Here is a 15,760-nt window from a genome sequence, read left to right as displayed (position 1 = left end):
TCACATCTTCCATCCCTGAGGACATCATGGGCTGGAAATCATGATCCAAGCTGCAATGTTGCCAAATACATCACCACCAGGGTTCCAACATTGGGGGAGAGGGAAACAAGGCACAAATGGCAGGGATGGAGAGCGGAGGGAACCAGCGCAAACAATGAAGGATGGTCGTCTGACCCACAAAAATCAAACACACAGGGCAGAGAACATATATACTTCCAAGAATTCACTTAAGAGGAGGATATGGAGTTTCAATGAGAGGGGATCTCATTGAAACATATAAAATTCTGACAGGGCTAGACAGACTGGATACAAGGAAGATGTTTCCCCTGGCTGGGGGATCTAGAACAAGGGGTCACAGTCTCAGGATACGGGGTAGGACATTTAGGACTGAGATGAGGAGAAATTTCTTCACTCAGAGGGTGGTGAACCTGTGGAATTCTCTACCACAGAAGGCTGTGGAGGCCAAGTCACTGAATATATTTAAGAAGGAGACATAGATTTCTAGACAAAAGGCATCAAGGGGTATGGGGAGAGCGCAGGAATATGGTATTGAGATAGGGGATCAGCCACGATCATATTGAATGGCGGAGCAGGCTCGAAGGGCCGAATGGCCGACTCCTGCTCCTATTTTTCGATGTTTTCTATATCTGAAATTATCACACTATGGTAATAGGCAATGGGGAGGGGCCCTATTTAGACAAAACTCTGATTTAAACTGCACTACAAGTGCTGACATTCCACACCTCTGACTCGGTATCGGTCCATATTGTACTGTAAAGTTCAATAACCATTTACATTTTCAGAAGAATGTTAAAATACTGCGTCCACTGAACAACGAGCAGTAGAATGGCTAACAGAATCACAGAAACCCCACAGTGCAGATAGAGGCCATTTCGGCCCATCGAGCCTACACCGACACATATCCCACCCGATCTCCGTAACCCCTACACCAACACATATCCCACCCTATCCCCGTAACCCCACGTATTTAATCCCCCTAACACTAAGGGTCAATTTATCATAGCCAATCAACCTAACCCGCACATCTTTGGACTGTGGGAGGAAACCGGAGCACCCGGAGAAAACCCACGCAAACACAGGGAGAATGTGCAAACTCCACACAGACAGTCACCCAAGGCTGGATTCGAACCCGGGTCCCTGGCGCTGTGAGGCAACAGTGCTAACCACTATGCCACCGTGCTGCCCTCCGAAAGGATGATTGCTTGTAGAGATTAAAGCTGCTCACGGGTGATGAAACGTCCTGTGGCCTCACTGTGTGCCCTGTTTATATGAAAAATTGGGAAATTGTATGCAAAGTCTGGAAGGTACTTTAAACTATCCAGTTCAGTGAAGCAGCAGCTCCAGAAAAGGCAGCAACGACCTTATGCTATCTCCTCGTCCTTAAAGTAATTAAAAGACAAAGGTGAAAAGTATAGGAAATAGAATCGGAGCATAAAAGGAGGCCATTCAGCCCATCGTGCCTGTGCCGGCTCTTTGAAAGAGCTCTCCAATTAGTCCCACTCCCCACCCCAAGTATTTCTCCAATTTCCTTTCGAATGTTACTATTGAATCTGCTTCCACCACTCTCGGGTAGTGCATTCCAGATCATAACTTGCTACGTAAAAAAAGTTCTCCTCATCTCCCCTCTGGTTCTTTTGCCAATTATCTCAAATCTGTTACATAGAAACATAGAAGATAGGAGCAGGAGTAGGCCATTCGGCCCCTCGAGCCTGTTCTGCCATTTAATGTGATCATGGCTGATCATCCAAACTCAGTACCCTGTCCCTGCTTTCTCCCCATATCCCTTGATCCCCTTAGCCTTAAGAAATATATCTAACTCCTTCTTCAATATATTTAATGAATTGGCCTCAACTGCCTTGTGTGGTAGAGAATTCCACAGGTTCACCACTCTCTGGGTGAAGAAATGCCTCCTCATCTCAGTCCTAAACCCCTTATCTTTAAGACTGTGACCCCTGGTTCTGGACTCCCTGCCATCGGGAACATCCTTCCTGCATCTAGTCTGTCTAGTCCTGTTAGAATTTTATAAGTTTCAATGAGACCCCCTCTCATTCTTCTAAACTCTAGCGAATAGAAGCCTAATCGACCCAATCTCTCTTCATACGTCATTCCTGCCATCCCAGGTATCAGTCTGGTGAATCTTCGCTGCACTCCCTCCATGGCAAGAACATCCTTCCTCAGGTAAGGTGACCAAAACTGCACACAATACTCAAGGTGTGGTCTCACCAAGGCCCTGTACAACTGTAGCAAGACATCCTTGTTCCTGTACTCAAACCCTCTCACTATGAAGGCCAACATGCCATTTGCCTTCTTAACCGCCTGCTGCACCTGCATGCTTACCTTCAGCGACTGGTGCACAAGGACACCCAGGTCTCGTTGCACTTCACCTTTTCCCAATCTATTGCCGTTCAGATAATAATCTGCCTTCCTGTTTTTGCCACCAAAGTGGATAACCTCGCATTTATCCACATTATACTGCATCTGCCCAATCACCCAACCTGTCCAAATCGTACTGGAGTTTCTCTGCATCCTCCTCACAGCACACACGCCCACCCAGCTTTGTGCCGTTTGCAAACTTGGAGATATTACATCATAGAAACATAGAAGATAGGAGGAGTAGGCAATTTGGCCCCTCGAGCCTGCTCCACCATTCAATGAGATCATGGCTGATCATCCAAATTCAGTACCCTGTCCCTGCTTTCTCCCCATACCCCTTTAGCCTTAAGAAATATATCCAACTCCTTCTTGAATATATTTAATGAATTGGCCTTTACTGTCTTCTGTGGTAGAGAATTCCACAGGTTCACCACTCTCTGGGTGAAGAAATTCCTCATTTCTGTCCTAAATGGCTTACCCCTTATCCTTAGACTGTGACCCCTGGTTCTGGACATCCGAGTTCCCTCGTCTAGATCATTAATATATATAGTGAATAACCGGGGTCCTAGCACCGATCCCTGCGGTACCCCACTAATCACTGCCTTCCACTCGGAAAAAGATCTGTTTATTCCAACTCTTTGCTTCCTGTCTGCCAACCAGTTTTCTATCCAAGTCAGTACCTTACCCCCAATCCCACGTGCTTAAACTTTGCACGTTAGTCTCTTATGCGGGACCTTATCGAAAGCCTGCTGAAAGTCCAAATACAGCACATCCACTGGTTCTCCCTTATTCTACCAGTTACATCCTCAAAAAATTCCAGTAGATTAGTCAAGCATGATTTACCTTTTGTAAATCCATGTTGACTTTGTCCGATCCCGTCACTGTTTTCCAAGTGCTCTGCTATTACATCTTTTATAATGGACTCTAGCATGTTCCCCACTACCAATGTCAGGCTTACCGGTCTATAATTCCCCGTTTTTTCTCTACCACCTTTTTTAAATAGTGGGGTTACATTAGCAACCCTCCAATCCATGGGAACTGTTCCAGAGTCTATAGAATTTTGGAAGATGACCAGCAATGCATCTACTATTTCTAGGGCCACTTCCTTAAGTACCCTAGGATGTAGATTATCAGGCCCTGGGGATTTATCAGCCTTCAATCCCGTCAATTTCCCTAACACCATTTCCCTACAGATACTGATTTCTTTCAGTTCCTCCCTCTCATTAGACCCTATGTTCCCCGACATCTCTGGGAGTTTATTTGTGTCCTCCTTTGTGAAGACAGAACCAAAGTATGTATTTAATTGGTCTGCCATGTCTTTGTTCCCTATTATAAATTCCCCTGATTCTGACTGCAAGGGACCTACGCTTGACTTCGCCAATCTTTTTCTCTTCACATATCTATAGAAGCTTTTACAGTCAGTTTTTATGTTCCCTGCAAGCTTACTCTCATATTCTATTTTCCCCCTCTTAATTAATCCCTTTGTCCTCCTTTGCTGAATCCTAAACTGCTCCCAATCCTCAGGTTTGCCGTTTTTTCTGGCCAATTTATATGTCCTCTCCTTGGATCTTATGCTATCCCTAATTTCCCTTGTTAGCCAATGTCGAGTCACGTTTTTGTTTTACTTTTATTTTTTATGTGATCTTTAAATGTTTGCCTTTGCCTATTCACCGTCAACCCTTGAAGTAACATTCCCCAGTCCATCCTAGCCAACTCGCGCCTCATACCATCGTGCTTTGTGCATTGAGTGGTGCTGGAGTTTTGGTAAGTGGGAGAAAAATCATTTAAGTGTATTTTGTGAATTTTAGTGTGTTAAGTAGTCAATTATTTGAAGTAAGTTTAATTTTTTAAGGGTATATTAAACTATTGGGCAGTTTAAACCGGAAGTAGAATCCGGGTATAAAAGGGGAGGGGCCAGTGCTGTGCACAGAGTGCTTTGTGCATTGAGTGGTGCTGGAGTTTTGGTAAGTGGGAGCTTCGGGCAAGTGGGAGGTGAGGGAGTGTTTTTTGCTCCGTTTTTCCCCCACTCCCAGGCTTAGACAGCACTGCGGAGGCGGAGCAGCGAGACGAGTCAACCAAACAGGCCCCACAGACAGTATTCAAGGAGGAGGTTGGTGATCAGCTGGCTGGTTGGCTTTCTTCCTTCTCTTCTCTTTTATACCTTTAAGTTGGTAAGTCCTATTGAATAGTGGTGTGATATTATCTATATCCGGGCAGGGTCTTCATAACTAATAATAAGAAATTTAATTAATTATATAGAATGGAGCAGGTGATGTGTTACTGTTGCGAGATGTGGCAGCCGGTGGACCCCATTGAGGCTCACGGTGATTACATCTGCGACAAGTGTTTGCTGCTAGAGGAACTCAAGTTCCATGTTATGGAGCTTGAGACCGAGCTTCAGACACTGCGACACATCAGGGAGGGGGAGAAGTTCCTGGACTCTGTTTCAGGAGATGGTCACACCTATGAAGTTAATTACTGCAGATGTAGTCCGTGGTCAGGGACAGGACGGTGTGACTATGAGTGAGGAAGGTACAGGGATCCAGGATGTAGTGTTGAAGGAGACGCAGCCCTTGCTCTTGTCCAGCAGGATCGAGGTTCTTACTCCCTGTGAGGGCGGGAGCGGGGCCTGCAGGGAGGATGAGCAACCTGGCCACAGCACCGTGGTACAGGGGGCCATTCAAGTGGAGGGAGTAAAAAGAAATGTTGTAGTGGTAGGGGATAGTATCATTAGGGGGATAGATAGGGTTCTCTGCAGTCAAGAGCGGGAGTCCCGAAGGCTGTGTTGCCTGCCCGGTGCCAGGGTCAAGGACATCTCTTCTGGGCTGGAAAGAAACTTGGAGTGGGAGGGGGAGGATCCAGTTGTCGTGGTCCATGTTGGTACAAACGACGTAGATAGGACAAGGATGACGGTTCTGTTAAAGGAGTATGAGCAGCTAGGGGTCAAATTAAAAAACAGAACCTCAAGGGTAATAATCTCTGGGTTATTACCTGAGCCACGAGCGAATTTGGCTAGGATAAATAAAATTAAAGAGTTAAATGCGTGGCTCAAAGACTGGTGTGGGAGAAATGGGTTTTGCTTCTTGGGACACTGGCACCAGTACTGGGACAGGAGGGAGCTGTTCCGTTGGGACGGACTCCACTTGGCCAGTGCTGGGACGAGAGTCCTGGCGAATCATATAACTAGGGCTGTAGCGAGGGCTTTAAACTAATTAGTGGGGGGGAGGCTTCTAGAGAGCAAATAATAGAAATGACAACAGAGGAGGTCATAGACTTAGGTAGCAGTGGGGGAATTAAAAAACAGAACGTGTCAGGAAGGGACAGAAGGTATGGAGTAAAAAGTAAAGTACTAAAAAGGGAAAAAACAGGAACTAAGTGTTACAAAACATATTTGAAAGTTCTTTATCTGAATGCACGTAGCATTCGTAACAAAATGAATGAGTTAACGGCACAAATAACGACATATGGGTATGATCTTGTGGCCATTACAGAAACATGGCTGCAGGGTGACCATGACTGGGAATTAAACATACCAGGTTATTTAACAATCAGGAAGGACAGGCAGGAAGGGAGAGGAGGTGGGGTGGCTATGTTAATAAAGGAAGGAATCAGTATAATACAGAGAAATGATATTGGGTCAAAGGAGCAGGATAGTGAAACAGTTTGGCTGGAGATAAGGAATAATAAGGGGAAAAAAACACTAGTGGGTGTAGTCTATAGGCCTCCGAACAGTTGCAACTCTGTTGGACGGAGTATTAATCAGGAAATAGTTGAGGCTTGTAATAAGGGAACAGCTATAATTATGGGGGATTTTAATTATCATATTAACTGGACAAATCAAATTGGGCAGAGCAGCCTTGAGGATGAGTTCATTGAGTGTATTAGGGATGGGTTTCTTGAGCAGTATGTAACTGAACCGACCAGGGGGCAAGCAACCTTAGATCTGGTCCTGTGTAACGAGACAGGATTAATTAAAAATGTCCTAGTAAAGGATCCCCTTGGAATGAGTGACCATAACATGGTTGAATTCCATATTCAATTAGAGGGTGAGAAGGTTGGATCTCAAACAAGCATGCTAAACTTGAATAAAGGAGACTATGAAGGTATGAGAGCGGAATTAATTAGAGTGGACTGGGAAAATAGATTAAAGAGTAAGACGGTACATGATCAGTGGTGTACATTTAAGGAGTTATTTTACAACTTCCAAAAAATATATATTCCACTGAGAAAAAAAGGGTGTAAAAGAAAAGATAGCCATCCGTGGCTAAGTAAAGTAATTAAGGATAGTATCCGACTAAAAACAAGGGCATATAAGGTAGCCAAATCTAGTGGGAGGATGGAAGATTGGGAAGTCTTTAAAAGACAGCAAAAAATAACAAAAAGATTGATTAAGAAAGGGAAGATAGATTATGAAAGTAAATTAGCAAAAAATATAAAAACAGACAGCAAAAGTTTCTATCTATAGTTATATAAAAAGAAAAAGGGTGGCTAAAGTAAATGTTGGTCCCTTAGAGGATGAGACCAGGAAATTAATGGTGGGAAACATGGAGATAGCAAAAACACTGAACAATTATTTTGTATCAGTCTTTACAGTAGAGGACAAAGAATATCCCAACACTGGACAAACAGGGGGCTCTGGTGGGGGGGGGGGGGGTGGGGGAGAGGAACTAAATACAATTAAAATCACTAAGGAAGTGGTACTTGGTAAAATAATGGGACTCAAGGCGGATAAATCCCCTGGACCTGATGGCTTGCATCCTAGGGTCTTGAGGGAAGTGGCGGGAGGGATTGTGGATGCATTGGTAATAATTTTCCAAAACTCACTGGACTCGGCAAAGGTCCCAGCAGATTGGAAAACTGCTAATGTAACACCCTTATTTAAAAAGGGTAGTAGGCAGAAGGCTGGAAACTATAGCCCTGTTAGCCTAACATCTGTGGTTGGTAAAATGTTAAGAGTCCATTATTAAGGAGACAGTAACGGGACATTTGGATAAACATAATTTAATAGGACAAACTCAGCATGGTTTCATGAAGGGGAAGTCATGTTTGACAAATTTGCTTGAGTTTTTTGAGGAAGTAACATACAGGGTGGATAAAGGGGAACCAGTGGACGTAGTGTATTTAGACTTCCAAAAGGCATTTGACAAGGTGCCACACAAAAGATTATTGCTCAAGATAAAAAATCACGGGATTGGGGGTAATATTCTGGCGTGGGTGGAGGATTAGCTCTCTAACAGAAAGCAGAGAGTTGGGATAAATGGTTCTTTCTCAGATTGGCAACCAGTAACTAGTGGTGTACCGCAGGGGTCAGTGCTGGGACCCCAACTCTTTACAATCTATATTAATGATTTGGAGGAGGGGACCGAGTGTAACATATCAAAGTTTGCAGATGATACAAAGATGGGGCGGAAAGTAGTGAGTGAGGAGGACATAAAAAACCTGCAAAGGGACATAGACAGGCTAAGTAAGTGGGCAGAGATTTGGCAGATGGAATACAATACTGGAAAGTGTGAGGTTGTGCACTTTGGCAGGAAAAATCATAGAGCAAGTTATTATCTTAATGGCAAGAAACTGGAAAGTACTGTAGTACAAAGGGATCTGGGGGTCCTGGTGCACGAAACTCAAAAAGTTAGTATGCAGGTGCAGCAAGTGATCAAGAAGGCCAATGGAATGTTGGCTTTTATTGCTAGGGGGATGGAATATAAAAACAGGGAGGTATTGCTGCAGTTGTACAAGGTATTGGTGAGACCGCACCTGGAATACTGCATACAGTTTTGGTGTCCATACTTAAGAAAGGACATACTTGCTCTCGAGTCAGTACAAAGAAGGTTCACTCGGTTAATCCCGGGGATGAGGGGGTGGACATATGAGGAGAGGTTGAGTAGATTGGGACTCTACTCATTGGAGTTCAGAAGAATGAGAGGCGATCTTATTGAAACATATAAGATTGTGAAGGGGCTTGATCGGGTGGATGCGGTGAGGATGTTCCCAATGATGGGTGAAACTAGAACTAGGGGGCATTATCTTAAAATAAGGGGCTGCTCTTTCAAAACTGAGATGAGGAGAAACTTCTTCACTCAGAGGGTGGTAGGTTTGTGGAATTTGCTGCCCCAGAAAGCTGTGGAAGCTACATCATTAAATAAATTTAAAACAGAAATAGATAGTTTCCTAGAAGGGAATTAAGGGTTACGGGGAGCGGGCAGGAAATTGGACATGAGTCTAGGTTCGGAATGGTCATGGCCCTGTGGGTAGTGGAGTGGGCCCAGGGGCCGTGTAGCCTGGTTCTGCTCCTACTGTGTTCTAATTCTGTGTTAGATTTCAGGAGATGGTTTTATTCCTGTTCCTGGCTGGGGTGGAGATCGCCTTTACAGAAGGTAAGTACTGTAGAAAATATAGGGACAGAGTGATCTCCTGGAAGAATTTCGATCGCCTAGATGGGTCGGAGAGGAATTTCCCAGATTTTTTTCTCCCAAATTGGCCATTGGGTCTTTATCTGGTTTTTCGCCTCTCCCGGGAGATCACATGGGTTCGGGTGGATGCAGAGTGATAGAAGATTTGAGGTTAGGATCAGATCAGCCATGATCTTATTGAATGGTGGAGCAGGCTCGAGGGGCCGATTGGCCTACTCCTGCTCCTATTTCTTATGTTCTTATGTAGTTTCCTTTATTTAAATTCATTTACTACCCAAGTCTCTGAATCAACTACTTCACTCTCCATCTTAATGAAGAATTCTATCATATTATGATTGCTCCTCCCCAAGGGGCCTCACACAACAAGATTGCTAATTAATCCTTTCTCATTACATAATACCCAGTCTAAGATGGCCTGATCGCTAGTTGGTTCCTCGACATATTGGTCCAGGAAACCATCCCGTATACACTCTAGACCCCCCCGCCAATGAAAACAGTTTCTCCTTGTATCAAAACCCCTCAATTTAATCTCCCCTTCGCCTTCTCTGCTCCAAGGAGAACAATCCCAGCTTCTCCACATAACTGACGTCCCTCATCTGTGGTTATTGAAACTCTTTCCCTGAAGTAAATCATGTAATATCAGCAACCTGCCCGGAGGACATCAGTCTCCAATCAGCTACACTGCATTAAGCATTCTCACCTCTGGGTCAGCAGGCTATGGGTTCAAGACTTACTCCAGGACAAACATAATCTAGGGTGATACATTAGTGCTGCACCGAGTGAGTAGTACACTGCTGAAGTAGCCATCTTCAGGTGAGATGTTAAACAGAATCTCTGTCTATCTGGGTGCATGTTAAAGATCCCATGTTTCAATTTAACTGTTAAACAGCTGCTTCCAAGCATGTGCCCCAACTATATTTTGCCACCTAGTCTTCGGGGTCTGAAGGAAAGGTCTTTTTGTTTCAGTTGCTGTTCTTGATGTGGATTCTAACCACCCATGGATAACTGGAATTAGATCATTTGAATATGACCTCATTCAGCGTTTGGAAGGCCAATGGAACGCCAACCACAAGCACTGTGGCTCCACCATACCATGCACTGAAGTGACGTGAGTTCCAAATCTCTGCCGGCCTTTTGCGAGGAGACACTGACCACACACTGGGGACAGAGAAGAAACCAGACACATCCACAAGAACTGGGGGGAAGGAGAAGAGAATGAGAAAGTAACAATAGACAGAGGCATATGGACATTTGGCACGGGGGTGGAGGGGGGAGAAGCACAGATGCTGCGTTATTGAATGATACCTTGTGTGGCTTCTCGCAGTGATATAGCAGCACTGGCAGAGATCTGGAGCAGGTCCCCTGCACACCCTCTTTGTTGGGGATGGTATGTGTGAGATGGAGGGGCTAAAGAAAATACTGTTGAGAAAGGAACTTAAACACGCAAAATAGAGAAATGAATAACACGTGGAGTGTAAAAGGCAGTGATCTTAGCATGCAGTTCAGAGGTCAAACTGCAGAAGTATAGCTTGAGCAGTTTATAACTATCATGTTTGAAAATCAGATAAGATTTGATATTCATTATTTTGAAGAATATACACATCCTGTTGCACACGGGGGAGTTTAAGTACAGTTTATGAGCTAGCAGGAGCCAATGACGATGCCAAATGCTAGCGCACTCCATGTCCTTGGCGCACAGCAATAATCACACAAGAGGATGATTGTGACATTTCTGCAACTTAAAATCAAGAAACATTCTGATTAGCAAATGTTATACATCAAACATGCTACAATCATTCAGCAAGGTCCCAATCAAGAGTTACATTTCACCCTACAGTCACACATCAACATCTGGTTTCTTAGAGATCAAGCTCCCCACATCTGGGATCGGTGGGTACACACCGTTTCATTAGCAGAGGAAGGGCTCAGGGCAGGCTCGACTGTCGCACAAACAGATTCAAGAATGAGTGTGCTGAAGCAACCCACCACTTATGCCACCAGTGGATTATAGTCATCACATTCGCTGGAGTCCCTTATACACAAATTCTACACCATCGTGCTCCAAATTCAACATTTCCCACACAATAAGATCTTTTTTGTTCAGCCCCCTAAAAGGCTCCACAGACAGCACAGCCACTGTACGAGTCAGCAACAGCCCTGTGCAGGAGCGAGCTGTCTATTTCTCAACGCATGCCCTCTTGTTCTCAATTCCTCAGACATCTCTAAGAGTTTACCAGCTTTAGGTGACAAACCCAAACCTTGAACCCACTCAAACTTCCTCCTGCAGGAGAACGGGTGGATTTGCCATAGGCATTCCACTTCTGGGAACCTGGGTCCGAGTCCAGCCCAAACTGATGGTCTGTCTGTTGGCTGCAATCGTTATGCAATGAGCCCACAGGTGAGAATTTAGCACAAATTGACAGCATCACCAAGAGGCCAGAAGTACTGGTGTGAAAGGTAGAGAAATCCGACTGGTAAGTGACTTTGCTGGGTAGAGTAATGGAAGTTTTACTCTGCTGCGAACTGGCTGTACTTGCACTGAGAGTCAAGTGAGAAAATTTGCTCCAATTCCTAGCACGAATATCCTTCACCTTGACCAGCACAAGTCACCAAAAATACCATTTTGCTAGACAGTCATTTTAATTCTTACCACCAGCAAATCCAGTCATTCACCCAACAGTTTCTGCTGTATTGGAGATCGACAGAGAGGTTCATAAACAGGTAAGCTGGGCTGACAGAATATACCCTGATCAGCCTGTAACATCACAATGAACCAGAGGTCCCTTCACAGTACCTCACCCGACACTGTGCACCTGTCACACAGCGAGTCAAACACACTCTTACACCAAGTGCAATTTAAAGGAATTCTCCGTGGACAGCTCACAACAATCATGAAGTGCTGCAATACTAGGAAGTAAATTAAAGTTTCTTATATGGCATTTTTCTGCTTAATAATGCAATATCTGTCAGACAGACGAGAATAATCCCAGCAATTACCCTCTTCCCGGGCTCATTTTCAGAATATTACCATGCTCCAAGATGACAGAGGAGGATATGGGAGAGCTGTGACTCTTTCAGCCCGCATGCTAGTGAGGCGAAGTGTTTAAAAGCAGGCGTGGCAGTATTCTAGTGTAGAAACACTTCACTCTCAGTCCTTGCCTCAATTCTGGACTTGTCATTCAGCAGCCCAACATCATGGGGCACAGGGGAGCACCACGTAGAGTACTGAATCAATGCAATCCATCCTCAACACTGGGATATTAAATATATTTCAGACACAACCTCCTACATTTTCCAACATAACTCCGCCCAGTTTATTATACAATTGATGTGGTGTTTACAGCAGCCTCAGAGAAACACACCACTTTTTCCACCAGAACCTCAACCACCGCAACCTACACCCTGTGCTAAGGTTCTGTGCAGCACTCCCTCTCCTTAGTTACTGCATCCTCACTACTTTGAAATGAGGACAAAGTATGGCCTCCTACTCTCATTCTCTCCCAGGAGCTCAATTTGTGGACACAAATATTTTAAATTAAAAAAAATGCTTCACCAGCTTTGTAATAATGGCCATGAGGCCTTGATCCAGACTATGATTACATGAATCACCCACAAGTACTGCACTCCGTTACAGCAGGTAAATCAAATATCCAATTTCTCTTCCCACCTGCGTGCTGGTCCCACTTGTTGCTGTACCTGGACTATACATCTCCCAATCCCTCAGACCACCGCGCAGTAAAACCCGAGGTAAGTCACTCGGAATCTTTACATGGAATTTTAATTGTTCTCTTACTCCTGCTGATGCACCTAACTGTCATTTTAAATACGAACAGGGATTGTATAACTTTCCTCACACCACAGAAACAGGGTCTTGACCTCACAAAAGTGTTCTTGTACCTGGCATCAGCTTGTGCCGGAGTCCATGAATGGTTGTGTGCACCAGACTAAATCCGTGTGGTGCTGACAATGACAACTGAAGTTAAGTCTAACTGAGGCTTATTTTCCCAACCATCCCAACCCTCAGATTCCCATCACACCCGCAGACTGCGCCCCCCCCCCAATCGCACCCTCGCACTGCCCCCATCGCACCCTCACACTGCCCCCCCATCGCACCCTCGCACTGCCCCCCCCAATCGCACCCTCGCACTGCCCCCCCCAATCGAACCCTCGCACTGCCCCCCCCCAATCGCACCGCCCCCCCCAATCGCACCCTCGCACTGCCCCCCCATCGCACCCTCGCACTGCCCCCCATCGCACCCTCGCACTGCCCCCCCAATCGCACCCTCGCACTGCCCCCCCAATCGCACCCTCGCACTGCCCCCCCATCGCACCCTCGCACTGCCCCCCCAATCGCACCCTCGCACTGCCCCCCCCAATCGCACCCTCGCACTGCCCCCCCCAATCGCACCCTCGCACTGCCCCCCCCCAATCGCACCGCCCCCCCAATCGCACCCTCGCACTGCCCCATATCGCACCCTCGCACTGCCCCCCATCGCACCCTCGCACTGCCCCCCCAATCGCACCCTCGCACTGCCCCCCCAATCGCACCCTCGCACTGCCCCCCATATCGCACCCTCGCACTGCCCCCCCAATCGCACTGCCCCCCATCGCACCCTCGCACTGCCCCCCCATCGCACCCCTCGCACTGCCCCCCCCAATCGCACCCTCGCACTGCCCCCCCAATCGCACCCTCGCACTGCCCCCCCAATCGCACCCTCGCACTGCCCCCCCAATCGCACCGCCCCCCCCAATCGCACCCTCGCACTGCCCCCCATCGCACCCTCGCACTGCCCCCCATCGCACCCTCGCACTGCCCCCCCAATCGCACCCTCGCACTGCCCCCCCAATCGCACCCTCGCACTGCCCCCCCCAATCGCACCCTCGCACTGCCCCCCCAATCTCACCCTCGCACTGCCCCCCCAATCGCACTGCCCCCCCAATCGCACCCTCGCACTGCCCCCCCAATCGCACTGCCCCCCCAATCGCACCCTCGCACTGCCCCCCATCGCACCCTCGCACTGCCCCCCATCGCACCCTCGCACTGCCCCCCATCGCACCCTCGCACTGCCCCCCCATCGCACCCTCGCACTGCCCCCCATCGCACCCTCGCACTGCCCCCCATCGCACCCTCGCACTGACCCCCCATCGCACCCTCGCACTGACCCCCCATCGCACCCTCGCACTGACCCCCATCGCACCCTCACACTGCCCCCATCGCACCCTCACACTGCCCCCCATCGCACCCTCACACTGCCCCCCATCGCACCCTCACACTGCCCCCCATCGCACCCTCACACTGCCCCCCCATCGCACCCTCACACTGCCCCCCATCGCACCCTCACACTGCCCCCCATCGCACCCTCACACTGCCCCCCCCATCGCACCCTCACACTGACCCCCCAATCGCACCCTCACACTGCCCCCCATCGCACCCTCACTGCCCCCCCCATCGCACCCTCACACTGCCCCCCATCGCACCCTCACACTGCCCCCCATCGCACCCTCACTGCCCCCCCATCGCACCCTCGCACTGCCCCCCATCGCACCCTCACACTGCCCCCCATCGCACCCTCACACTGCCCCCCCCATCGCACCCTCACACTGACCCCCCAATCGCACCCTCACACTGCCCCCCATCGCACCCTCGCACTGCCCCCCCCCATCGCACCCTCGCACTGCCCCCCATACCTGCCTAATCCCCACCTCCCCCACATACTTCCATTCCTCCAGCAGACCCACAGGCCCCTGCTGGGAGAATATCCCCCCCGCCCGGGTATCGGCCTGTGCCGCCTAGTGGGCCATTGGATGGGGCTTTGGAGCCGCTTCCTGCCGCCCCATGTGCGTCTCTTTCGGGCCCCGAGGCCGAGGCTATGACGGGCCGCACTGTGACCGCCAGGCTCGGACTCGGCCAAGCCCTGGCGCGCCTGACGGGGGAGCTGGGCCGCGCAGCCTGGGCCTGGCGTGCAGGATAATCTCCCCCCCCCCCCTTCCCTTACCTGTCCGTCGATGGGGCCTTGGCTCTGGCCTTGTGTCTGGGTCTGCGACGGTAAAGTGAAGTCGGTGAACTCGAACTCGGAGCCCTGCGTGTCGGCGCCGAGCAGATCAGCCTCCTCGGTGTCCAGGAAGGTGAGGGTCTGCGAGCTGGGCCCGTACGCGTCCACACTCATGGCGGCCGCAGGCGGGAGCGCGCACTCGCCCGGCGCGATTCAAAAACCCGCGGACAACCGCAACGGCGCGCGCCCGGCCCGGCCCGGGGGTGGCGGTGAGGTGGACGCGGGCTCAGGCCTCTCGGTGAGGCGGACGCGGGCTCGGGGCTCACAGTGGGGCCGGGGCGCTCGACGAGTCGGGGCCGGGTCGGTCGGTGAGTCGGGGCCGGGGCGCTCGGTCGGTCGGTCGGTGAGTCGGGGCCGGGGCGCTCGGTCGGTCGGTGAGTCGGGGCCGGGGCGCTCGGTCGGTCGGTGAGTCGGGGCCGGGGCGCTCGGTCGGTCGGTGAGTCGGGGCCGGGGCGCTCGGTCGGTCGGTGAGTCGGGCGCAGCAACAGCGCGAGAGCCGCAACTCCCCCGCAGCGCTGACGTGTTGCACAGGGAGTCCTGACGTACGCAGCGTCGCCAGGTGGATCTGCGTTCGCAGTGACGTCATTCGCCCAGCAAGAAGCGATGACGTAATACACAGGAGTGCGGCCGGGTGGAGGCGCCACCGACCGAGTGAGTGTGAGGGAGGGGAGTGTGAGGGGAGGAGGGGAGTGAGTGTGAGGGAGGGGAGTGTGAGGGGAGGAGGGGAGTGTGAGGGGAGGAGGGGAGTGTGAGGGGAGAGGGAGGGGAGGGAGTGTGAGGGGAGAGGGAGGGGAGGGAGTGTGAGGGGAGAGGGAGGGAGGGAGGGGAGAGGGAGGGAGGGAGGGGAGAGGGGAGGGAGGGAGGGGGAGAGGGAGGGAGGGAGGGGAGAGGGAGGGAGGGGAG

The 15,760-nt window shown here is 49.6% G+C and overlaps 1 protein-coding gene across 2 annotated transcripts in view; it reads right to left on the bottom strand.

Moving 5' to 3' along the window:
* The window catches only part of upf1 (UPF1 RNA helicase and ATPase), a 101,440-nt gene extending 86,034 nt beyond the window's left edge, over positions 1-15,406 (bottom strand). For both annotated transcript variants that reach the window (XM_086004312.1, XM_086004313.1), the window contains exon 1: positions 14,801-15,406. In XM_086004312.1, the coding sequence (XP_085860438.1) occupies positions 14,801-14,971 (171 nt within the window). In that variant the 5' untranslated portion in view covers positions 14,972-15,406. The remainder of the gene's footprint in view (positions 1-14,800) is intronic.
* Between the last annotated feature and the right edge of the window lie 354 nt (positions 15,407-15,760).

The sequence above is a fragment of the Somniosus microcephalus genome, chromosome 13 (assembly GCF_052327205.1).
Source record: "Somniosus microcephalus isolate GS21.2 chromosome 13, FLI_Smic_1.0, whole genome shotgun sequence".
In the NCBI taxonomy this organism is placed as follows: domain Eukaryota; kingdom Metazoa; phylum Chordata; class Chondrichthyes; order Squaliformes; family Somniosidae; genus Somniosus; species Somniosus microcephalus.
Note: the sequence above shows the minus strand (reverse complement) of the source record. Positions and strands in the feature narration are given on the sequence as shown.